General features: G+C 37.9%; 1 protein-coding gene across 2 annotated transcripts; it reads left to right on the top strand.

Moving 5' to 3' along the window:
• Positions 1–593: 593 nt before the first annotated feature.
• HEY2 (hes related family bHLH transcription factor with YRPW motif 2) lies at positions 594–27804 on the top strand. Of its 2 annotated transcripts, none has more exons than XM_075200656.1 (5): positions 594–898; positions 4544–4622; positions 7824–7907; positions 15107–15188; positions 26359–27804. In XM_075200656.1, exons 1-5 carry the CDS (start codon positions 816–818, stop codon positions 27027–27029), a joined length of 999 nt encoding a protein of 332 aa, XP_075056757.1. In that variant the 5' UTR covers positions 594–815; the 3' UTR covers positions 27030–27804. The 2 variants fall into 2 exon arrangements, with proteins under 2 accessions (XP_075056757.1, XP_075056758.1); XM_075200657.1 differs by having other exon boundaries at positions 15107–15182.

Genomic DNA, 27804 nt, shown 5'->3' on the forward strand with positions numbered 1-27804 from the left:
TTGGAGGATTATTTATTCTAATTAAGAGCCCTGACTATGGGGCCCCTGGGCACCTGCCCATCGTGCCCAATGGAAAAGATGGCCCTGGTCCCTAACCCTGACACTGTTGCTTCAGTATAACTTTTGGGAAAAGATGACATAAAATTCTACAATTAGAAATGTGGATGTCGGGAATAGTCCGAACTCCATTTCCCAAGGATGTATTTTCAGACGTTTTTGGGAACATTCGTAACCTTCAAATCCAGGAATAACTGAATGTGCCGCAAACCTATAATTTTGGTCCTCTATAGTTGGTAATGCACATCCATTCCTGAAAAAAAAAAGTTTTTGAAGTCTGTTGCTGCCCGTTTCCTTTTACATTGCTAAATTAATTGTGATAATACTAGCAGCATAACTACTGTTTTCACACTATCTATCCCAGCGCAGGACATAGCTTTGCTAGTTGTATGTAGGAGGAGGATCTGGGAGAGGCTTGTCGCCGGCACGGAGACTGCAGTGCTGAGTGACAGGAGGGTGGGAGTGGCAGACAGGGGGCGTCCTTAGTGCTGGAGTTACAGATCTGCAGCGTGGGAAAGCATTGCAGACCTGGGGAATAGATGCTGCATGAACGGGCAGCATATACTCCCACTCATCTCCCATCATCTGGACTCTGCTCACTCATCTTAGTCTGGACCCTCTGGACTCTACATCTCTCTTCCTTTATACACAGTCGTTCAGCCAAGGAAACTACATCTCCACTGTGATTACTTTATCTGTCTTTGAGGATAATTGCTATTTTTTTCTAATTTGATTACAATTTCCCTGGTATCCCGACAATGAAGAGACCGTGTGATGACACCAGCTCTGACAGTGATCTGGATGAGACCATTGATGTAGGCAGTGAGAATAATTATTCCGGGTGAGTGTTGTCACTTGCTGTAGGCTGGCATTAGCACGTGAGTGTGGCATAAAAGAAGTTCTCCAGCTGTACCCCCGGGACAGGATGACAGGATCAGAATAGCACTTATGCCGCATACTTAAATTCAGTTTAACACAAGTGCAAGCACAGTGAAACACGCCACATTTTAAACACAGAACCCAGTAGCACACACCATTTAATTCAAAAAAATACGAACGTTTGATATTTTTAACTTACTCCCCTTTTCACTTTTATTGACATATGTAAGCCAACAATATTTCATTTTGAGCATGAACATATCAATAAGTAAAACCAGAGGACATAAATGTATGTGACATCTATTATATCCAATTATAACATTAGTTTTATTTTTTGAACTGCTAAAAGAACACAACATGGAAAATAAATACTTTTATCTAAAAATGTTGAACAAACAATTCACTTTGCTCCAAGCAGAGACTAATATTGAACACCATGTTACAATACTCAAGATTTAAACTTTGTTACCATCTTAAAATCAGGAGCGCTTCCTATATCAGTATCTTTTCTCTATTCAAAATACATATTTTAATATATTTCTCTATGTAGAAGAAACTTGATAGGCAGAACCTATGTCTAATTATTTACTTGGCAAGGATTGTCAGATAAGTCTTACAGAAATGGGCATTTTTAACTCCAATATTGATAGGTAACAATTCTGTGTAATTAGGTTTGTAGCATCAAGAGCAAATTAATTCATTGTTTATGTTAGTTTTACTTTACAGCAAGATGTGATATAGATATATGCTATAATGTTGACTATGTTTAAGTGATTATCATTTTATAGTATTAGAGCCTTTCACATGTATTGTCAAAACTAGAGTAATTAAAGAGAGATGGTTGGGAGGACAGGTAGATAAACTCTAGTCACATTTAATTTTGTTCTGCAGTTTATCAAAGTCTACCAAATTCAACTTCCAGACAACACTTGAAAGTTACATGGATGTTCAAATAAGACATGGGACCACTAGTAAAATTGCATATTACCACATTTATCACTAATGCCGCTTTTACATTTTACTATAATAATAAACTCATATGTACATTGAAATTAGAAAACAAGTTTTAAACTACTTTTTCAATATATCTGAAGTCTACTTTCACAAGTTACTGGCCATTGCAGGCTGAACGGGTCATATATATATATATATATATATATATATATATATATATATATATATATATATATATACATATATATATATATATATACACATATTATACATATATATATATATATATATATATATATATATACACATATATATATATATATATATATATATCAATCGTAAAAATACTATCTTTCTTAAGGTGCTTTTTTTTTTACTTTGGCTAACACTTGTTCCTTAGCTTGTTGTTTGTTCATTTATTAAGGTCCTTTTTAAATTCTATTTTGCTTTGTTTTTTGTTGTATTTTTAATATATGATCGCAGACTTGAACAAAAATGTCACCCTAACCTTTTCCCAGTAAATACAATTGTTTTGTGGTGGAGGAACCAGGGCTGAGGTGACAAGTATCCTGCCAAAAGATTTAACTAATAATTGCCTGGCTCTGTTTAACTCAGCATCCTACACAAACGGCCCTGATTATCATCAGCAGCTATTTATTTATTTATTTATATATTTACTGATGCAGAATAAGTGTAAATGTAAAGTTTTATGTGCTGTGTACTTACATTGTAGGATAAATTATTAAGTGGTACTCTGTAAAAATGAGAAAAGTCTAACCTATGTCCTGTTACGGAAAAGTAATGATGGCAGGCCAGCGGCTTCGCTGGAAATCCAGGGTGGTGCTGAATTGCTGGTGTGTCATTAACCATTAATCCTTTAAGGCACTAAGTACGTGTGTGTATACCAAAGGTACTGAACTGTAGCCTTTACTTATAAAAGCATGATAGGAAATGTATTGCCCCAGCATATCTTGCACATGTGCTTTCTAGGGTGTGTTCGTTGAATTTGCACCATTGAAAGATAAGGTAATCCCATGCCTTGTAAATTCTAAAAAAAAAAAAAAGCTCAGTGTTGCAGTTTCAAATTTTGTACTTCTAGACATTTTTTTGTTCTCCTGTTTGTTTTTGGTATTTTCTTTTTACTTTAAACTGAGATGTCTCTGAGCTACTGTCAGTTTAGTGTATTGTGCACATAAAATAGTTTTTTATATTTGTTGTGATTTCTGCTCGTCAGAGAGTGCTAACGTGCGATTCATTGAAATTCAGTCTGTCACCCTATCTCAAATAGCTGCAAGTGTGAATTATTTCAAGACATATGCTGTCATCTATGTCATCTATCTTCCAGACTATAAAAAAATACAATATAATAAGTCATCTATTGTGGACCTCTGCAGTCATTACTTGTTAGTACTATGCCTTCTGCTGTCAGTGTCAATGCATGATAATCAATTCATTTGTGTTATTTCAACAAATTTCCTCTTTGTAGGACAAGATGCTAATGATTAGCTCTGTTTTTCACAAAGTGATCATTCAACGCATCATTACTTAGTTTGTACTCTAAATACATATGTTAACAACATTTGGGAGAAAGTATGTAGGGATTTCAAGTTTTCAATATGCGAGAGGTTATGTTTAATTAGAAAATTATGTTTGATTAGTATTTTTGGTCTAAAGCTGTAACAAAAACATTAGAGAAAAAAATGACACTAGTCCACTAGTTGTTCAAACATGTCAGCCCTTTTTAAATCAGGATTTTTATACTGATACATATATAGTTGCATTTCGACTGAAATCTCTTATTTTAAATGTGTCTCTGGCAACAGAATTTGTTCACAATTTGTGTCTCTGGCAACAGAATTTGTTCACAATTTTGAAAGTAGACTAAATGAATTGATGCCTATTTTACTGTTAGCAATTGGAAATAAAGACATTCTGTATGAGAATTTATATAGTGTAATCAGGGACATACTTAGTGCTGCTTTGTTTATGAAATAGAGCCTGGGAATTTTTCCCATGCTTGCCAAGGTCCAACTACATTCTCTTGTAAAATGAAATCACTGTAGCTTGTGTGGTAGAGATATAAAATGCATTTATCTTGTTCTACATATCTCGCTCTAACAATATAAACATTTTTAGGGAAATGTATGAAAACTAGTGCACAGGTAAACTATAATGTTGCCCACAACTACCAATCAGAATCTAGCTGTCATTTTTGTGGAACAGTTTAGAAAACTAAAGCAAATATTTAATTGATCACTTTGGGCAACACCACAATTTCCTGTGCACTAGTTCATAAATGTACCCCCCCCCCCTCATTGTAGACGTACTTTAAAAGTTCATGTTAAAAATGTTTAGTTGAAAGCTTCATTTTAAGAGCATTCATATAACTTTTCCATAAGTACTTTGATTAACTTTTAGACTCACATTGTGCCAGCTGAACTATTTAAGTATATGGAAAATTCTTTTATGTTTTTAATAAAGCTGGGGGGTTGCATTTTGATAAATAATAACATTCTGAAGTTTAGCATCTGGCAACATGCTTTTTTTTTTTATAAAGGGGGGTAGAATTATTGAATTGATACATGTATAGATGAGAAGATGTGCTTCTGACTGACAGTCTTGGCTGGTTTTTTTCTCATTAACTCTTTCACAGGCATAGTAGTGGATCCCTAATTCGATCAAACTCACCAACAACAACCTCACAGATCATGGCCAGGAAGAAGCGGAGAGGGGTAAGATCTTTTGTTTATAATGATCAGCTTTTAAATTGGATAACAAAAGATTTGTGCTTTAGGGATTCAATAAAGAACTTGTGTTGTGTTTGTATTTTCAATTCACAAGCTGTCTCTCAAACTTATCTATTGTTACAAATGATGGCACATTCAGATAATTGTATGATATAGCAGACTGAATGGTGTTCACAATAGTATCAGTCATATCTGCTTTTAATCAGTAATAATTTTAGTGGTATAACTGGCGCAATACAACTTTTCCACATTTTATATTGTTATGCTTTCTTGCTTTATTAAAAACGGTGTTGTTTTTTTTGTAATAAGGACGTATTGAGTTAATATAATACCTTGTTCAGATATTTTAGTTAATTACATTTGTATTCAGGGGTGTGTTTTATATGTGTGTATAAGATGCACAGTAAACTGACAGAAACAAATAAGTCTAACACCACACAAACTATAGAGGCAGGGTTACTCATTGTAAGTGTGAGTACCATAAGGTATAATTTTCATACGTTAGATCGGCACACTCTATTGTATTATTAAGATTGCATAGATCTATAGCCAGAATAAATAAATGTAAGTACAACTTAACATAACCTTCACCATTTTACTTCATTGTACCTTTACTATACATGTCAAAATAGCTGCTAGGTAAACACACATTTGATAACTGTATTGGATTTCCAGGGTAGTCCCAGGTTTTGAAGGTGTATCCCCGGATGTTAATATTGACAAGTCATTTCCTTTATTATGATGGCTGGATGCAGTTCTCAGTATCCATTCTTATCCAGTATATTGTGTGTGTTGAAATGTATTACACATGTATACAGTAGAACTGTATCTTACGGGAGGTCCCATCCTGCCCACAAGTTACACTAGTCATTTTCATATATAATTAAGAAAGATTTTTCATGTGGATTTATCAATATAGGTGCTTATGGTAAGTTTAACAGCATTTGTGGCATATTATAGGTTTTTTTTTACTTCTTGGCAAGCACAAAAATCACTAGTTCTGAAAACTAGCGATGTGAGCGCATACTCAGATGTAAAAAAAGCGTATTATACGCCAGAAACGCAATTTGCGCTCAACTTAGCATGAGCCCAATAGTGAGCAGTCTTTAATCTTAATAAAAGTGGAATTGGCTGCCTAATAAACCCACTAGCATACCGATTAATTAATTTTGATTCATACAATACTGCAAAAAAGCCTCATAGAAACATTGCTTAAGAAGTTATATCAATTATAACGAGTGAGCGTTTTGCGATCTATCTCGATTTCTTCCAAATAAATATTAAAAATCAGTGTTGAAATTACCGTACTAACGGTAATAATGCACTCTATTACCATACTAATGGTAATAATGCACTCTATTACCGTACTAACGGTAATAATGCACTCTATTACCGTACTAACGGTAATAATGCACTCTATTACCATACTAACAGTAATAATGCACTCTATTACCGTACTAACGGTAATAATGCACTCTATTACCGTACTAACGGTAATAATGCACTCTATTACCGTACTAACTGTAATAATGCACTCTATTACCGTACTAACGGTAATAATGCACTCTATTACCATACTAACGGTAATAATGCACTCTATTACCGTACTAACGGTAATAATGCACTCTATTACCGTACTAACGGTAATAATGCACTCTATTACCGTACTAACGGTAATAATGCACTCTATTACCATACTAACAGTAATAATGCACTCTATTACCGTACTAACGGTAATAATGCACTCTATTACCGTACTAACGGTAATAATGCACTCTATTACCGTACTAACGGTAATAATGCACTCTATTACCGTACTAACTGTAATAATGCACTCTATTACCGTACTAACGGTAATAATGCACTCTATTACCGTACTAACGGTAATAATGCACTCTATTACCGTACTAACTGTAATAATGCACTCTATTACCGTACTAACGGTAATAATGCACTCTATTACCATACTAACGGTAATAATGCACTCTATTACCGTACTAACTGTAATAATGCACTCCATTACCGTACTAACTGTAATAGTGCACTCTATTACCGTACTAACGGTAATAATGCACTCTATTACCGTACTAACGGTAATAGAGCGTGGTCCTCGTTGTTGTCAATTGAATTTCCCACTTAGTATTCTTACATGTATGAGGGTCTGTGTGTGTATATGTATCACAATAATATGACATTGTCTTTTTATCCAGTTTTGCACAAAACCCAACTAACCCAACTAAAATCTATGCTACTTTTGAAAGTAGCAAAATGACAAAATTGAGACTTACATTGTGCTTAATGTCAGTTTCAGTTGTTCTCCTGGATTAACACAATTAGAATTTTTGAAAGGTTCAACTCTCTCGTGCAAGGTACAGTTAAACAGATAAACTTATATTTACATTATTCCATTAACCCAGAGGGTGGACTGTATGTGGAGTAACGTAACGTACTCCCACTTTAAATGATGTGGATAGTGAAAGTGTTCAGTGAGACTAGAAGGCACTGGGCAAAGTGCTTCAATATTAGAACAGGAGGACATGCACTGAAACTGAAGGGAAATAAGTTCAGAGAAAATGTTAGGAAAAACTATTTCACAGAAAGGGTAGTGGATCCCATCAGAGGTGGTTGAGACTAATACAGGAGAGCAATTTAAACATGCTTGGGATAGACATAAGAATATCCTTACATAGATTAAAGGATCAAATATGGTTTGCGGTTACCATAGGTTAAAAAATGGGCAAAATAGATGGACCATGCGGTTCGTATCTGGCATCCAATTCTATGTTTCTATGTTTCAATACAGGTCATGGAAATCTCACTGCTATACCTGTCAAAATGTATAGTATGAGGGAGGGTGTTCCTTATAATACAAAGGCAAAGGTTTTCCTAATGTACAATGGAATGACTACATTGTATGTATATATATATATATATATATATATATATATATATATATATATATATATATTCTTTTAATCCTCTACAAGTTTCCTTAGAAATATGGGAATATGAGTTTCCGATAATTCCTAATGGTTCCGCAGCAATACTTCACTTCTTTTTTGCCTCAAGCCATTTAGGTTAATTGTATACTTCAGACTTGCAAGGAGTCTCCAAGATCCTTCCCACTATAAATGTGTAATGTAGCTTTTTGGTCGGATTTGTCACACATTGTTTTTTTTCTAACAGATTATAGAAAAACGCCGACGAGATCGTATCAATAACAGCCTGTCTGAATTAAGGCGACTTGTGCCGACTGCTTTTGAAAAACAAGTAAGTAGTTTCCTGCAAAGTTTTTTTTTTTTTTTATCATTTTTACTGCACTTCTGATCTGAAATTGCTGGTTCTCTTCTAAGCTCATTAAAGTAATATTGCATGTGGCCTTATCTGGCACCGAGCATGCTTTGCAATTAAATGCTTTGTTGTGGCAAAACCGTTAAAACATAATCCGATCATGAAAGTGGGGAAGAAATGTTTCCAGTCCAGTTGTTGTTTTCCCTTAGGGATAATATCGCTCATGTTGCCTCAGTTCCTCTCATGAAAATAGTGTGGTTGTTTTATGACAGAAAGTAACCTATTGTGTTTCCTAAGTGATAAATGTGTATCATGTTCCTAAAGAATTTTTTGGCATTGTATTATTATTATTATTATTATTATTATTATTATTATTCACTTTTGCAGCATTTCAATGCAAACTCTTTATATTAATCGTATATTAATCTTCAGTGCGGTTTTCTTTATATTAATCTTAGACTTAACGAAAACCAATATATTTAATACTTCTAAGTAATTATAGAGATGCACACTTGATGAAGTTACAAGCAATATAATACAGCATAGAAACTCAACTATACAAAATAACCCAAATACATATAATCTACAATATAATGGGCCTGATTCATTGAGGAAAGTAAGGCAAAAAACTGGGTAAGTTTTCTCATGACCAAAACCATGTTACAATGCATGGGGTGCAAGTTAGTTTATTATTTTCCACATAAGTTAAAAACTGGCTGCTTTTTCATGTAGCACAGAAATACTTGATAGCTTTATTTTTACACTGAAATTTTAAGTTGATCTAGAAAATGCCTTACCCCAACTATAATTCTGTCCCCACATTTTAAATGTACCTCCCCCTCTAATGCAACATGATTTTACCAAGGGGCAAAGTTTTTTTTTGTTTTACTTTCCTTAATGAATCAGGCCCGATATGTTTATCTGAGCAATAAAAGCTAATTTAAGTTAGTTTATGTGATATAGGCACTCAGATAGGCACTGGTTCAACAATAAATACATGCATGTTTACACAATTTCCTTCAGATTAAAAAAATGTTTGCAATATAAATTTTTTAAAAACAGGCAATATTACAATATTTATTTAATTACAGTTCTAAATATAAACATGAAAATAGTAAAAATATAAACTGAAATTAATTGTTATTGTTTTTTTCCTTGTTATTGCTGTCATTATTCTTACAAGAAAAATAATTACAGCGATGGAATCACTGAAAATAAAATGTATGTATGTAGATTAATTAAATGTGCTACTCAACAGCAACTTTAGAAATTGCTTTAGAAATGTAGGTTCTTATTGTGCTGCACTAGGTCACAGACACTACAGTGATCATAGGCAAAATATCACTAACCCCGTAAATCAGCTCTGGCATCTGCCTATGCCTTTATTGAAATGATGACTTATGTTTTTTATAATTTTATTGTGAAACTCCAATTAGCTGTGATGTTGAAAGGCATCTGCTGCTTCTCTGCAAATCTGGAATCTAATGTGAGTTAGAAAAAAAAAAAATATATTGTAGTTGTACTTTATTTTTGAGTCATGCAACAATTATAAATCAGATTGTTATAAATCAGTTTCAAAATAATTAATGATAAAAACATGACCCAGAATACCATGCATGACACTTAGGGACTGAGGGTCTGATGCTGAGTCAGGAGCAAAGCAAAAACAAGGGGCAAATTTGCACCTGGACAAACCATGTAACAATGCAAGGGGTACAAATTGATTTCTTCTTTTTTTTTTGCATGCAAGGAAAATACTGGCTGTTTTTTCATTTAGCACACAAATAATTCATAGCTATATTTTTTACACTGAAATTAAAGTTGATCTATGACATGCCGACTATAAATCTGTCCCTACATTTTAAATTTACCTCCCCCTCTAATGCAACATGGTTTTGCCAAGGTGCAAATTTGCTCCTTTTCTTTGCTTTGCTCTGAACTCAGCATTAGACCCTGAGGACCTCATTTAGAGTCGGACGCAAAGTCTGTTTAAGAAGTGTAGGAGTGGGAGTGTGCCGCAGCTTGGTAGGGTAATACGAGTGGCAAGCAACCCCAGTTGCGTCCCACTCTTAATACCCTATCGAGCTGCGAGCAGTTCCTGCAGCTAGCTAACGCTTGCGCCACCTAATTCCTGCCGTACAGCTTTAGCCATACTTGCCAACTCTCCCGCATTGTCCGGGAGACTCCCGCATTTTGCGAGAGTCTCCCGGACGAGTGTGGCAATCTCCCTGATAGGAAGGGGGAAAAATTTAGTTTAAACGCCGCGATTCACCCGGAATCGCGGCGTTTAGCCCCGCCCCCACTGTAAAATGACGCGATTTGCGTCATTCCGTCACGGGGGCGGGGGCAAAATGACGCGATTTCGCAGCCCCGCCCCCTGCACGCCCACGTCCCAGCCGGCATCTCCCGGAAGAAAAAAAAAAAATGTTGGCAAGTATGGCTTTAGCCCTGTTTTGACGTGTGTTGCGTCTGCGCCTCACTGCGACTAGGATTTATTTACATGGTCACACCTTTACAATTCCGCGTTCCTCCCATTCTCTCGTGGTGAGTCGCAAGCTGTTGCAAGTGTTAATTGCGTCCAAGATGCAGGCGGATTTGGTGCTTTCTGCACATGCGTGGTAGTGGTTTTTTGTTGGATGCGCCTAAAACGGACTTTGCGTCCGACTCTAAATGAGATCCTGAATGTCAAGCAAAGTGAGTGCATACTTATGAGGAGGCAGGCAGTAGCATGTCTGAGAAAGATTGACCACTTTAGTACTGCCAGTCAGAAGTATGACATTGGATTGACTGTCTGTTACCTGGAGCAGGCCTCTGCCAGGTACATTTAGCTTACGGAGAGAATGTAACTGACACAGAACTGCATGTATAGCATGGAGTGAGAGGGACGGTGGCGCCTTGTACACAGGTTGTTATGCATTTTCAGTTCTAATTTTTTTTTGTATTTGTATCAATACACAATAATAAATATATGTTGACATACTTAACAGATGAAATTGTGCTAAGTAAAACCTAGATAGAGAGTTTGCCAGGTGCACTAAGTCATCCAAAAGGATCTGCCTCACACTGCACATGAGCACTTTAAATCATGTATCCTTTGAAATAAGAGTGTATTGTATGTTAGTGAAATTATATCTGTTGATTTACTCACAGTGAAGTAGGATCTAGTTTCAGTTTACTTTTTCTTTAAATCTACAGTACAATGTATAGGCATAGGAAAAAGGTACTGACTTATTTGTATTTGTGAATAGAAATTGCCATATCCTGATTTTCCCATGTGAAATGAAGGATCATCCATAGACAAATATTTGCTTGGCTTTACCTTACAACTTTTGAACAAAACAACTCTCCATACTCATATGATACTATTTAATTTATTTTTTACAAAGACAAAGAACACGTATGGAGTTCGACTTATCTGTCTGTATGTCTGTTGCTATGCATTAGGCAAACAACTCTCAACCACTTTTAACATGGCATTATGCGGTTTGAAATCATTGTCTGGAGGGATAAACTACATAATCAGTCTTGGGAAAATGCATTGACATATGAATCATCATCATCAACATCAGTTATTTATATAGCGCCACTAATTCTGCAGCGCTGTACAACTCACTCACATCAGTCCCTGCCCTATTGGAGCTTATGGTCTAAATTCCTTAACATACACAGAGAGGGAGAGAGAGAGAGAGAGAGAGAGAGAGAGAGAGAGAAAGAGAGAGGCTTGGGTCAATTTGATAGCAGCCAATTAGAACTACTAGTATGTTTTTGGATTGTGGGAGGAGACCGGAGCACCCGGAAGAAATTTATGCAAATACGGGGAGAACATACAAACTCCACACAGTTAAGGCCATGGTCTGGAATCCAACTCATGACCCCAGTGCGGTGAGGCAGAAGTGCTAACCACTAAGTCATCGTGCTAGGACCCCCATTTAATAATCTTAAACAGAAAACCCACCATAAGGCCCAACGGCCCTTGTTTTTTTTCTATACGCTATTGATGTTTCACTGAGTCCAGGATTGTTAACAATGAGGCAGTCCTTATTTTTAATGCCTGTACTCAGTGTTTTCCATAAATAAAGTTATCAAAGCAGTTTGAGGGGTTTCTGTAAAAATCCCATTAAATAACGCATCACTAAAACACTTTTAAAGCAGACATTGGTTTCCATCCAGCCATTTATGTGTGAATGAACATTTTGCACAATTTTTAATTCTAATGAAGTGGATAATATTTTAACAGTTAAATATCGGGAAAGAATGATCATTTTCCTATTTATTTTACTGATCCCTCGATATATAGTTATATTTGTCCCTTGCTTGCTAATAACTCAGTTATGCTGCCACATCTGCTGATAGCACTTTCCTATATAACATTTCCCTGCATTCTGTCAGTTCACTTCTGCTAAATGGTTCCCTTATCTAGAGTTCTGTTATTTTGCAGCAAAAGTGTGTATAAAAATCTATAGAATCATGATTATATATTGCATTATTTTTACACAACCATACCTAAATATAGTGGGTGTCATTTGTGAAAACTGGAGCAAAGGAAAAGGGTAGTGTTGCCCATAGCAACTAACTCAGATTACTACTTTTATTATGTAAATGGCATCAGGCAAATTACAGAATCTGATTGGTTGCTATGGGCAACACCATGTTCTTATTAATGTCCCCTAGTGTTTCCTTGTAAGTGCTCATATGATCAGCATCTATACCATATTTCTAGCTTACAGTAAACATAAACCCTAGTCAAAAATGTATTTGCCTTGTGACGTAAAGAAGAAAAATGTACATGATCCGATATGATACACAAGACTCAGAAGTTAATGCATTTAGGATGTCTGTTTCACAGAGCAGCCACTTGATGTGGTTAGACAAGTGAGCATACACAGCACATGGCATTTTTGAGACACTAGTCTCTTGTCTCGCTCCATTTATAAATGGTCTTAAAAATCACATGCAGTATTGGTATGTCTGCCTACAAACATGCCGGTTTCCTTACCTTTGTTTTTAGGCAATTAGATTATATCAATTAAAGCGCAAAACAATCAGAGAGTTTAAACTGTTGTTTAGTATTATTTGCTCAGAGCCATTTTTGTTAGTTAATAGAGGGGAGAGCATGAAGTCTGCTGGAGAGGGATCCCAAGATGATACTCCTGTAATTCTCTCCCCATAGGGCAGAACGGCTAACACCATCTTCAGATTTAGATTGGCCCAGACCGCAGTCTCCATTGAAATTTATGGGAACTGCGGTTTAATGCGATACTTAGCCTAATGTAATAACTATCTATGATATCTCCTGTGTTAGTCTTTTGTTAAATTGCTACTTAAAAATGCCAAAACCATGTGGAAAAAGCAGTTTCTGCATGCTTTAAGGCTTAATAAATAGGCCCAAAGTTTCTAAATATGTTTCACACACTACAGTAATGATTTGCCTACCTGAGCAGTTTTCCGTTGCAAGCTTTAAACATGTTGTCATTGTACTTCATCATTATACTTTTATAAAGTACAGGCCAGATTGGGGTCAAAAACTGTTTGTATGGCCATTGATATGATATAGTTATTTTCCTGACTCTCCAGATGTACAATTGTAGAAAGTAATGAAATCCTGTCATGCCCAACTTTTTTCAAATAAATGCAAAATAATTTTAGGCAACTACATATTGCCTCTGAAGCCCTACGGATTGGTCGAGAGCCTGTCCTGTACAACTTCAAGGAGCATGCTCAGGAGTACATCATGTCTGCTTACTAGGAGGGAGTATATGCATTGATACATAGGGACAGGTGAAGCAAAAATGACCCTCCATAGACTTTAAAATCTATTCATGGAAATTACTAAGTTTTAAGTTTTGAAGCCTTAGCTACATTACCTAAGCTATATTACTTGTTAATACATGTGAAATATTCTGTTTGGTATACTAGTAAATTTGATTTCTTGTCCAATAAAAATGTATAACAAGGCTTATTGTATCCAAAGCTAAAATAGATTTGCAGTCCAGAATACGAAGAATACTGGTAGACACCCACTCTACTTACCTGATGGAGGCTTAGCTTAGCCTGAAATTTATACATTACAGATCATCACCTTTTTGCCCTTCACCCTTTCCTAGTTAGACCTATACATGATTTATACAACAGGATCTTTGTGTTACATTTGCCATTACAAACAGTAGACTAAACAATAGTACATTTTTAAATATTGATATTGTTTTGGTTTGGTAACATAAATATTACATTTAAGTGTTATATGCATTTCAATAAGGTTTTCAGAATTTTTTTATGCTATGTATTATAATAATAATAATAATAATAATAATAATAATAATAATAATAATAGTTCTGTAATTGGCCATTTTTGTGCAGTGTAAACCATAACATTGTTAACAGTCTAATGCAAATAAATGTAAACTTGAACAATTGTGTACAGACCTATAAGCACCTGAGTGTGGTTGTTTTTTTGTATTCAACACATTTTTAAGATAAGCAGTAAAAGGAATTTCAACAATCTGGTAATTGTGTTGGAAAGTAGAGTGCTGGAATTCACCACTAGTTATTCTTGTAATGCCACAAAGTGATATGTATCTATCATGGAGCAGTAACAGATATGTTGCAGGGCTTTCAAAACTGAAAGTTCCATTCGCTTTACTACATTGCAGCATCATATTTAAAAGAGCTAAAAATCTTGAAAGGATAGGATATTTTGTGTTCTTATCATACAGCGTTCATGAAGATAACTTGGAAGTGACCCGCTTGGAGATTGACCAATTACATAGCAGACAACATTTTAACATTTTTAAAACCAGGGACTCCACTGAAAACTACGTACAATAGGAATTTATTAGTGGCAGGCTTCCTCTACCTCTTTCTGCAAGAGATTATGGGGTATATTTACTAAACTGCAGGATTGAAAAATTGGTGATGTTGCCTATAGCAACCAATTAGAGTCTAGTTATCATTTATGTAGCACATTCTACAAAATGACAGCTAGAATCTGATGGGTTGCTATAGACAACATCTCCACTTTTTAAAACCTGCAGTTTAGTAAATATACCCCTTAAAGAGGTGGAGTATTGTTAAAATACAGAATGTTGAAACCAGAAAGCAAAATGAAATGTTTTATCACACTTTTTATGTAACTTCCATTCTTAGAAGGATGATGTATTTATGTCTACGTGTGTTTACAGGGATCTGCAAAGTTGGAAAAAGCTGAAATTCTCCAGATGACAGTAGACCATTTGAAGATGCTGCAAGCTACTGGAGGTAAAGGTGAGGCTTTAACTGTCTGTACTTTTTACACTGTAAAACGAGCATGGAAAACTAAGCAAACATCCCTTTGACAAGCACTGGTAGGCGGATCCAGATAAAAGGAGTAGAAATCAATGCTAATGGTAGGATTGAACTCGTGGGAAAGAACTACAGGCACAAAAGAAGCACTTGACCCTGGGCTTGTGTTTGCTTTCATAACACTGTGGGAGTAAAAGCTTCATTCACAGACAGTCCAGCCACAGATTTGTTGGGGGTTTTGCAAAGACTGCAAAAATCTGTGCACAGAGACAAAACAAACACACAAGCATTGGAAAAAATAAACAGGAGGACTGGAGGCCTACAATTGTACGACGTGGTGTCTGCATGTCAAGGAGGAAGTGCAGGAAGGGAGCTCTGTGTATTGCCTACACATATTTGTGGGGCACAAAGAAGAACAGACTGCTGTATTTACAGATGCACAATGGCCATAAAGGAAATTGAGAAAGTAATTGTCCCTGTTCTTATCTCAGCTTGGAAATTTGTTTCCTGATAACTTTCTATGGGCAAACATTTTGACCTTAAGTTTTCTTCTACATGAAGAGTTTTTTATTTACTAGTGAACTGTTCCACCATAGTAGTTTTATTACTCTTCATAGTGATTGGTAGGTAGACCCTGTGGCAGTAGAATAGCTAACACGAAATAGAGTTTCCCCTCCCAGGTAGCAGTGGGGTCTGTATCCTTCCATGCCACAGCACAGCTACGTAATACTTACCAACTTTATACCCTTTCCGTCCGGGGGATCATGGAGGGGTGGTGAAAAGTGAGAACGGAGGTCGGTGGGGCTCAGCAGATCGCATCATCACCTACACAGAATTTGGGAGTCTTCTGGCATTATTGGTCCCCACTGTATACAGATATATGATCAAGATTTAGTAGTTGGTGTACTAGAATGTCCAGGTAGAGTCACATGGCCAGAGACATGTTCTGGGTTCTGAGAGACAGTTGTTGAGGTAGACATGTTAGATGTGCAGGATGTGCCTAGCTATTCTGCCACCTGAGATAGCTACTGAAATGGCACCCCTCTCATACCTTCTAGAAGCTACCATTAACATTTGTATATGAGTTGTGTGTAATAGCAAAATCTAGCAATATCAAGCATTCTTACACTTGTACAGCAATAAAGTAAGCATGTCCATAATAACATAATTCGCTCCTTCCACTTTCAAGTAAAGTGCAAGGAGCGAATTACGTTATTATGGACATACTTGACAGGGAAGAAAGAAATACTCACTAGTCTGTTGCTGATTGGCTAGTGAGTATTGCTTCATGGCCTCTGAACCCTGTGCATTGCTGAGGATGAAATCATGGCGTATATCTGCAGGGCGAGTCACATTCGTTGTTAGTGAAGAGATTAAATATTTATTTTTTCATCCTCAACTATTCCTCAATTTCTCTGTGAGCTCCTCCTTTAACTTTTTGTATTGGGAACCAAGCCTAGACTGGCAACTTGTCAATTCTGGCATTCAGGGTTACCATTCTTTTAAAATTGCTGCTCAGCCGCAGTCAGTCAGCTTTAGACGCTGTAGCTAACTGTCAGTAGTCAATTCAGTGTAGTAGGCAAGAAGACACAACAGTGAGCGATACATAGATCAGCATTAAGTCATCAACCATGACTAAAGCACAGCAAAGCACATGTGCCCTACCTCCTTTAAAAAGCAGAATGTTCCATTAAATTTTTGACCCTTGCCAAGGGAGGGGGTATAACTTTCTAAAATCCTAACGAAACTTGCCAGTCAGAAATGGATCCATCCGAAGGGCACAGAGCTGACCATTACATATTTTGAGTAGTATTACAGGTTCATAGTAGGTGAATGTTTGCAATAATTAAAATGATATTAAATCACTTTCTGTAATATTGACTAAAAAATAATCAGAGAAATGATCAATGGTATTAATGCTATAATATATAGGGCTAGCAGCAAAATGGGCAAAAATGTAACATGTTGCTGGATGGTAAACTAGAGCACAATGGACCGCATGGGCATAAACAGGCTCTGGGAACCCCCGCATAGGCGTTAATGCTGGGTTTTTGGGATTTTATCATTTTCGTAAATGCTTGTAATTTAGTCTTTTAATGGAATTTTGATGAAGTATATATATTGCAATCAAAATGGTTTTGACATAGCATTACAAACCTTTGTGATGGATCCACTGAATGTGCAGCTTTGATACCCATTTGAAGAAGTCACCACCTTTCTGCATATGAGTAGGCACTTATTCACTTAGAAAGACCCTATTTATTGTTACTTCTCCAATCGGTACTGATAGACATAATGAACTGTATCCTTATCCAAGCCTTGTTTTCCCCTCAACATTTATCCATGTCCACTCCATACACACCCAATTGCATTGAGAGGACTGTGCTTGAAGTTTACTCTATGGAAGAAATGGTGTAAATCAGGTAGAGGAAGACAATTTACTATTGAGATATCGTATTAGTGCCTGAACACATCTTGCTTTTTTTTACTTTAAAATTTTTATTAGATTTTAAAGAATTTTTAAAGGGTACAGAAAAAGAAAGGGAAGGGGAAGGCCAAAAAAATGAAATGAGAGAAGGGGGAAGAGGGGGTACATAGTGGGTATGGAACACAACAATATATCATAAAATACATGGTTTGACAAATAAATACACAACAAGACTATTTTGGTATGTAGAAACAAAGGAGTATGCAGAAAGACCCAGCAAGTTTCTCCCTACATAATCCAAGTGCTTACCCAAGTATCTAACCAAAGCCATGAGACTCATTAGATTGACTAGAATCTATAAGCTTGAGGACATGCCTCCATTGCTCTATTGTGAGTCTCATATTAGTGCACCCTCCCCCTCAGTCACATAGATATGCCAAGCACGCCCCTTCACTAATGGAGAGGCAGCTGCCGTAGAGTAAGGCATACTGAGTGTTTCCATTTTGAAACTGAAATTTATTTTAGAGATAATCTTTGACATTGGAGGTGGGAGAGGTTGTTTCCACACCTGAGCAATAGCCGCATTAGTAGCTATAAGGACTTGTCCCATCACTTATCTATCCCACCTCTCGGAAGATACCAATCCCTCATAATGGTATATAAGGGCCAATTCAGGGGACGGGCCAACATGTTGGGGAAGTAGTGGGCCACATCTTATGCAACTTTTCTGGGGTGGCATACATTCTATTTATATGCTTTACCAGCATTTCTGTATGGTTGATACATTTAGACATTTTGAAGGAGCTCAAAAATATATTCTCCCAGACTTTTCCTGACATTTCTACTTGAAGATCCGCCTCCCATTGGAATTGTATTTTAGATTTAAGTGGATCTATTTGTGTTTGCAGGATATTGTACCAAGCAGTTATGCTAGCTCTATTGCGCCCCTTCGTCAATTTAGAGTAATACAATACCGGGGGGCAGGCCGATTAGTCAATCTCTAAGTGGCGGTGTTGCTAGCCAGTGCTTAAGTTGTAAGCATTTGTAAAAGTCTCCTCTAGGTAATTGATATAAGTCACTAAGGTGAGTAAAAGAGGAAAGCCTGCCCGCTTCAAATAAGTGACCCAATGTCTGGATTCCTCTAGCTGCCCAACTTGACAGGTTTAAGTCTGCAATCTGTTTAGCTACTGCCTGTATGGATACATTTGCTGTGGGGCGCACAAATCCCTCAGTGTCCCTACACAGGTGGTCCCATATTGTTAGAGCATCTCTAGTGAGAACAGGCAGGCTGTCGGCAGAGGGTCTCCAATCTCTTGGCACCCACAGAAGATCTACCAAGGGAAATTAGGATTGCATGTAGACTCCAGGTCTACACATGGCTTCTCACCTCTCAGAAGATACCAGTCCCTCATCTGGGATAGCAGACATGCTTCATGATAGTTTCTCAGATTGGGAAGGGCTAAACCCTCTTGCAATTTACCTGTAGTCATATGTTGCATTGCCATGCGTGGAGGCCTGGCTCTCCATATATATGACTTGATAGAAATTAGCTTACTCATCAGGCGTGCGGGAAGGCAAAATGGCAACATGCAAAACAAGTACATCAGTTTTGTGAGGAGCGTCATTTTGAATGCTAAAATTCTGCCCAACCAGGAGAACTCGTAGCACATCCACGTAGTTGTTTGTGTCACCAGTTGAGCTTGTAGTAGACATTTTTTTTAATCTATAACTGTATCTAAATGTGGAGTGATCTGGATACCAAGGTATGATAGTTTAGTGGATTTCCATGTATAATTAAATTTGTCTTTCAAACTCTGTAATCTCTCAATAGAAATATTAATTGGGAGTGCCTCTGTCTTAGAGGTGTTAAGTTTATAAAGGGAGGCTCTACTAAATTGGGATAATACATCATGGATCACTGGCAACGAGTTCTCCGGGTCCGTAACAAACAGCAAGACGTCGTCAGCAAACAAACATATTTTATGTGCCACACCCCCCAAAAACAAGCCTCTACAATTCCGCTCTAACCTCACCCGCGCGGCCAATGGTTCTATCGCTAGGAGGTATATAAGGGGGGACAGGGGACACCCCTGATGTGTACCATTAGAGATGTGGAATTTTGAGGACAGAAACCCATCACTAAATACCCACACTGAAGGGTTAGAATACAGTGCTAAAATGGTTTCAGGATATCTCCCCTAAACCCAAATTGTTCGAGAACCCTTGTCATATAAGGCCAGTGGAGTCTGTCAAATGCTTTTTCAGTGTCTAATGAGAGGTGAAGCATAGCTTCTTTAGTTTTATGGATCTGTTCTATAAGATGGAATATACGCCTCAAATTGTCAGGGGCCTGTCTGCCCACTCACTACAAGCCCACTTGATCCGGATGGATCAACTTAGGGATAACCGAAGAAAGCCTAATAGCAATAAGTTTTGCAAAGATCTTAACGTCCGTATTTAATAGGGTTATAGGCCAATAATTCTTACAATCTGAAGGATATTTTCTAGGTTTCGGAATTACTATTATGTGGGATTCCAACATTTCGGATGGAAAACTTCCCGATTCAGTACCAGTATTGTAAAGTTGTTCTAATATGGGTAACAATTCCTCCTGAAAAGAGCTAAAGAATTTATTTATGTAACCATCTGGGCCTGGCACCTTAACCTTGGGGAGCTGTTTATTAACCTGTCTAATTTCTTCCCGGGACCATGGGGCATTCAGCACTTCTCTAGTGGGGGAGTCTATAGAGGGAAGGGGGAGTTCCTCCAAAAAGGAGGAGACAAGCCTTGCGCACGGCTGGTGAATGGAAGGATCAGCCTGTAGATTATATAAACCTGCATAAAAAGACGCAAACATGTCTGCTATCCCTTTCAGATTGGAGCATTTGGATCCCTTAGGGTCTATAATGGATTTAATCCGATTGCGAGCCTGCACTCCCCTTAACTTCCTTGCAAACATCCCGCCTGCCCTGTTTCCTGCCACATAGAACTTTTGGTGCGATTTCGATAGTGCCACAAGGGTACGGGTCATGAACAATTTTTGCAGTTCTGCTTTGACTGAAGAGATCTCAGTGCTTAAGGTCTTAGTAGGGTTTGTTTTGATCTGAGTTTCCAGGAGTCTAAGCTTTGATTCTAACTCTAATTGATGGTGTAAGTTTGCGCTGCGCAATCTGGAGGCCACTTGAATTATTGTCTAATCCCTAACCACTGATTTAAGGGCGCACCAGTATGTAAAGATAGAGGTATCTTTAGGATCATTAGTTTGCACATAAGAGCGGAGAGACTCTATAATTGTCAACTTAGTTTCTAAAGAGGACAACAGATGGACAGGTAAGCGCCATGGTCATACCCGGGGGGATGGGGGGGGGGGAGGGAGGATTTGAACTCTATGTGTGTTCTGTAGTACCCACTTATCTGAAAGAATAAGGTCGATTCGGGAATAAGTGTTGTGTACTGAAGAAAAGTAAGTATAGTCTCTTTCTCGTTAGGGGTAGCAACTCTCCATACATCGTATAAACCATGCTCTGCCAGAAGCCTTCCAAATGCCAATGAGGAGTGAACAGGGATCTGATAAGGGGATGTATTGGACTTAGCTGATCTAGCAAGCCTTGGATCTACCACTAGGTTAAAATCACACATTATAACTACACTACCTCTTTTGACCCTATTGACTATAGCTAATGTAGATTTCAGGAACGGCATCTGTTTAGAGTTGGGGGCATATAATGACACCAAAGTGACCCAATTACCTTCCAATTGGCCAATAACTATCAGAAATCTACCATTCTTGTCCTCCACTTTTGTAGAGAATTTAAAGTGGCATTTGGAGCTAAACAATATCGATACGCTACATTTCTTATGGGGTCTTTAAGCTGCATAACAAGTAGCATATTATTGGTTTCTAAGGACTGGGGGGGGGCCTTGGCTGCAAAATGGGTTTCTTGGAGGGCCACAATGTCCGCCTTGGCTTTATGAAAGGAAATTAATGCCATTCTCCGTTTGTTGGGGGAGTTTAGGCCTCTAGCGTTCAATGATAAGAACTAACAACTTAACCTATATATATTTATATTATCTATAAAAAAGGCGAGCCATATATGACTCAAGGAGAGTATCACAAGTTGAATGCCTGCAGGGGAGACAGGGTTTGCGTATTGAAAAAATACATAAGACTGGGAATGTTGTGTTCCAGGGAAAAAAGCAAAGGAACAAAAAAAGAGGGGGAGGGGGGTCTATGAGTCCTCTCCAGCGGTGGGGAAACAGAAATAACCCTACATATAGGATTAGGACTTTTGTCGGAAAGGACAAAAAACGGCAAAATACTTAACGTGGAGTGCATAGCCAGGGCCACACCTCACTGCCACATGCATGCAAACTCTCAAAAAACCAAAACTAGAATAAACAAGAGTACAGATCTTGATTGAATACATGTACAGACAAAACCTTTCAACCCATTTCAATGTCAACCAGATTAGCCACACAGAAAAACAAACAACAGGAAGATCCCCATAATAGCAAATTATCAAAATGTCAAAGTGTGTCTTGAATTACCTGAAGGGTCTAAATCAAGTTGACTTAATAACAAACAGTCTAATAACCAATCCCCGACTAACCTATAATATGCAAACTTAATCTCCTCCTCAAGGATAATCCTCTCCGATATTACAATATATACGTAACAGGTACATACATATGTCGTCTAGGTTGTATCGATAAGTCCTTTTAGCAAAAAAAAAACCAGCAAGGTAATTGTCGACAGTCTTTTCCTGGGATCAGTTTGTACGATGCGGAATTCTGAAAAAGAACAGAGAGAGGAAAAGAAGTAAGGGAAACAGGAGTTGGAGGGGGAAAAGTGGAACAGCAGTGCACAAGACTCTTCAAAAATTGTATAGTGTGAACCATAAGTCTTTTCACATAAATTCCTTGAATCCTGGATGGATCAGCAAATCAGTTCTAACATGAGTATGTATTGAATCTTACTTTCCTTGACTGTGGTCCAAAGATAAGATGAAGGAATGGGAGTAATATGTTATGAATTGTGGAACAGCAACTTTGCAACTTTTCAGGCCTTGTTTCTTAAATGGAAAGTCAATCAGGACCAAAGACAAACCGCAACATGCTGATCCAGGTCTCCCTTGATTACGTCTCTGGAGTTAGAGAAGCCCCCTGTGTAGACCAATCCTTATTGATATGGGCTCTGGATTTAGGATCAGGCCGGGAGGCCTGGAGACTCCAAGACGCCAGGAGCTTTGTTCCCTCTTCTACCGAAGAAATTACATGCATAACACTGTTTCTATGAACCAGAAGCTTTACTGGAAAATCCTATCTGTATGGGATATTATTGTCTCTCAAAAGCCTTGTAACCGGATGAAATCTGAGATGTTTTGCGACTGTAGCTTGAGAAAAGTCCGGAAACAGTTGTAAACCCTGAATAGGACCCGAGTCGTCTGCCTCTCTTGCCGCCCACAGTATATGCTCTTTCATGTGGAAAAAAGTTGACATGTAGTAGAATGTTTCTAGGTAGGGTATCAGGTGTGTTTTCACAGCCCTGGGTAAGCGATGTATGCGGTCGATAAGTAGATCCTGTGTAGAGGTCGCTGGGAAAAGCTTCTGGAAAAGATTGGTAGCAAAAGAGTAGAGATCTGCATTTGAAACTTATTCTGGCATTCCCCCGAATTTTTATATTGTTTCGGCGAGATCTGTCTTCTATGTCTGTCAATTTAACTCTCATGGAGCCCACTTCAGCCTCTAATTGTTCGTGGGATGTTACTAGCTTATTATGAGATGCCACTATCTCTTCCGTTTTATTTTCCAGGTGATCAGTCCTTTTCCCCAACTCCACCACCTCAGATTGAAGGGCTTTAATGGAGGAGCACATTGCCGCAAACAAATCTGCTTTTAGGGTAGCCAGCAGATACTGCATTGATTTAAAGGAAATCGGAGCCTCTATCTGTTGTGTACTCTGGGGCGTCACCAGGAGATGGGGAATCCAACAAAGTGGCACCAGGATGAGAGGGTGCTTCTCCAGGGCCTACCTCCTCCCCTGCGAACAAGGCTCTCTGACCTTTATGTTTAAAGAATGGAAGCTGCGTAGCAGGTTTAGTTGGGTTAATCTTTTTAATTATTTTAGGAGCCATCTTGAGGGATACAGATTCATGTCGCGATCACAAATGGAAATTTTAAGAAGACTGGTTCGATTTACTCAATACAGACAATATGTGATTAAACTTAGGTCTAGCTCCAGGGACTCATGTTGCTCTGGTAATGATTCCTGGTGGCCTGGTTTTAGAGCGTATGAAGATATGGACAAGGCATCATCTCCTATATTTCATGGGCAGACTGTACCCAGCTATACATTATAGGATGCACGCGGGCAGCAGCTAAGACTGCATTTAAACGTTTATGGAATAGTTTTACCCTCACATGTATTAAGATACATTTCTAACGGACATGTGCAGCAACTCTACTAGGATTTGGCACTATTCTTGTACTTAGCGTAATCAGACACATTTTGTGGCTCTCTGACAGAGTATTAATAAAGGAATACAACAGGAGCATATTTATAAATCATGATTAATTTAGATTTTTATGGTTGATCAATGAATATAATTTGTGGTTTATTTTAGTTTCAATGCAATAGAGTTAGTTCCAGTTCTGGAATTATCAGGCAATGAAATATATAAATGTTGCAGTATGTTGGAGGTACATCTGGTCACTAAGAGTTACATTGATTGGCAATGGAGCCTGGGATTGTCAGGGGTTCACAAGGATAAGAGTGTTGGATTTCTGATACAAAATATGGTATGGAGATATGTATGTATCAGACTGTCATTCCACTGCCGTCAATTATACATGACAGTCAATTATTGGATGCAGGTGTTTAGTGTTATTTGCTTGGGAATATACAGAGTATTTTTTTCCTCTCTATACAGTCTGGTTCAGTGGAACATGTTCTGGTTCATTTACATTTATTCTTGGCCACAAATGTCTAAATGTAGTAATGAAGGGTAGGTAATGCGTCAAAGGAAACAGTGCGTGTGTGTGTATGTTTATTGCGCATATATTTTTCCCATTAAACTTTTTTGATGAAAGAATGCCAGAGAAAGATGTTCTTAGTTTGCAGTTAAGTGACAAAACATGTCATACAAGGCTGTACTATAGCACTAAGCAGATCATACATCCAAGTCCCTCAAACTGTCAGGGCTCAGAAATCAAGTAAATGTCAGTCTTGTAGAGAAAGAAGAGAGGGGGCTGACTTCAGCCGGAGCCTTTAATCTTTGTCTATGCGTGTGTTTGTGTGCAAGGCAGGGAGGGGCAATCTGGATCAGAATTACCATGGGAAAGCTTCTCTGGAATGTCCCTATCCCACAAAACAAGATGAGAGGCACGACTATTCTTTTTTAAAAAAAAGTTTAGAGAACTGATGTTTAAGTTTTCTGCATTATTTAATTTAAAGCATTGTGGTGTATTACATTACCAGACTCTCTCACACACATTGTATTACCACATCACCCTTCCGTAAGACATTGGTCTACTCTTTTTCCCTTTAGTCATGGTAGTAGATATGATTTAGCAGAAGGACAAAATAGTTTCCAATTGGTGACTTGTCCTTTACTGCTGTTATGTTTGATGTGAATGTTACATGAGCCGTTAGTTTGTTCTGAATATCATTATGTAACTGTTCAAGTGAGTCAGAAACCCTGGCAATAGTCTGCCTAGAATTGCAGACATCAGTAGCCATAGCCATAACCTCAAGTTGTATTTACAAATATCTGAAATTATTACATATACATGTACTTTACCAGTATCGGTTCAGTTAAAAACAACATATCATACAATTGTCCAACAAATGTATAGGCCCTCCAATTACCTGCAAAATGTAGCACTCCTCCCCCCCCCCATTCTGTTCAACAAATACCCTTTTGTCAACTACATACACTCCACTCCCAGTTGTCCAGCACATAACTGCCCTCTATTTGTCTGGCTAATACGTGGACTAGCTAATTGTCCACCAAATAAGGCATCCAAAACCTCCACCACACAGAACTAATTGTTCACCATATGCAGCCATGGTTGGTGCTACTATTAGGCGAACCGGTTATTGGGCACCAAAAGCACTGAATGAGATAATGACATAAGGTTATCAGTGTTTTTAATTACTCTCCTGGGACACTCCATAATGAGTGCTGGTTGTTTCAATGTAAAGATGGCACCCGCTTCTCCTCCATGTCAGTGTTACATCATAGCCAAGCACCACACTCACAGGTGGAGACACGGGACCTGTACGCAGCTGCCTAGTTGTTCAAAGGATGGCTACAAATGAATCAGTGCTTGTTGGTATTAGATTGTGCTACACTGCCCAATTTAGTGTCATTATTTTCATCAAGCCAGTACCGGAAGGATAAGTGGGTATATATATGAGTACTGATCTGTGGAAGTGCATCTGTTTTAAAATAAAAAATATTGCAATAATAATTAAAGAAAAAGTTAGTGATAACACTCCAATTAACGTAGAGGTTGACACCTCTACAACCGGGGCCTAAAAGTGGTCATGGTATAGAAGTACAAATGTATTGCGGCATGATAGCTAAGGTAACATATAATTGAACAGTTTCATTGGAGCAAATCTATTGTTGTAAGAAAGTTAAGTTTCAAGAAGGATTACGTTATGTATATGTACGTCTTTAAGAGACCATTGTAAATGACCACTATTTTACATTTTTGAAGGTTACTTCGATGCACATGCCTTGGCTATGGATTTTATGAGCATCGGTTTTCGAGAGTGTTTAACAGAAGTTGCAAGGTACCTTAGCTCTGTTGAAGGCCTGGATACATCAGATCCCCTCCGAGTGCGACTGGTCTCTCATCTTAGTACGTATGCCTCACAACGGGAAGCGATAGCTATGACATCATCAATGAGTCAGCACCAGCATTCCCTACATCCTCACCATTGGGCAGCAGCTTTTCATCAACTTCCTGCAGCCTTGTTGCAACAAAATGGACTCTCTTCTTCTGACAACATACCTTGCAGACTTTCCACAAATACAGAGCTACCACCACGACACGGCTCTGCCCTTCTCACAGCTACATTTGCTCATGCAGATGCTGCTCTTAGGGTGCCTTCTGTAGGGAGTGTAGCTTCCAGTGTTCCCCCTCTTTCTACCTCCTTGCTATCACTTTCAGCTACAGTACATGCTGCAGCTGCTGCTGCACAGAGCTTTCCACTGTCCTTTGCTGGAGCATTCCCAATATTTCCACCAGGGGCAGCAGCAGCAATGGCAGCTTCCGCAACAGCTATTACTTCTCCTTTGTCTGCAACAGCCAGCCCTCGGCAAGCAGGCTCCAGTACAAACAGCAAGCCATACCGTCCTTGGGGAACTGAAGTAGGGGCATTTTAACTTGCCCTTTTTTTAAGTGGACTTGTGTACATGATAAACAATTATATGCAGGAGCAGTGTCGTCAGTAAAACTAAAATATAATGTCTAAAATAAACAGATGACCTGTGGACTTGGAGAATACATAACAATGTTACTGTATGTGTTTCTTGTAGAAGTTGGATCCCCCAGGTATTATAACATCTTATAATGCAAACTTATTGAAGAATCAACTTTAACCTGTGGTTGGCTTCACTTTTCCACACGTGTAACATGAAACAAGCTGACCTGTTACTAGATATGTCATTGTCATCTGAAACAGTGCGTGCTTTAAATCTTTCCATCCAGGTGGATAAATGTGGTGCATTTGTTCTCAGGCCCAGAAATTGAGCGATAGTAGCACTGGATAATCTGGTGGCCTGTTTCTCTGGCATCCAATTTACCATAATTAATTTCATGCATTTTTATGTTATTCTTTGTCCACCAGTGTCCAATATAGGTTGAGAACGTAATTTTTGCTTACATAAAACATCAGGGCAAATGTGTCCACTACTACAGGTGAAAGAAATTAGTAATCACAAAGCAAATGGTTTTTGATCATATATAGAGATTATCAGTGATCATCATTTACTGCTTAAAAGTGTTTTAAATTAAAGTGGCATAATCTACAAAGCTTTGAGCCATGCCATAGCTGAAAAACAACAAAGGAAGTTCTCATAATACTGTCATCATATTTTCTAAACAGAGACAAATTTACCCTTCAGTATTTATATTGGTGCTGGAATAAGGGTCATTTCA

This window comes from Mixophyes fleayi, chromosome 3 (assembly GCF_038048845.1).
Source record: "Mixophyes fleayi isolate aMixFle1 chromosome 3, aMixFle1.hap1, whole genome shotgun sequence".
Classification (NCBI taxonomy): Eukaryota; Metazoa; Chordata; class Amphibia; order Anura; family Limnodynastidae; genus Mixophyes; species Mixophyes fleayi.

Coding starts and splice junctions, on each gene's coding strand:
- HEY2 (XM_075200656.1), top strand. CDS start 816: ATGAAGAGACCGTGTGATGACACCAGCTCTGACAGTGATCTGGATGAG. Junction 7,908..15,106: donor CGACTGCTTTTGAAAAACAA/GTAAGTAGTTTC, acceptor GTGTGTTTACAG/GGATCTGCAAAGTTGGAAAA. Junction 15,189..26,358: donor GCAAGCTACTGGAGGTAAAG/GTGAGGCTTTAA, acceptor ACATTTTTGAAG/GTTACTTCGATGCACATGCC.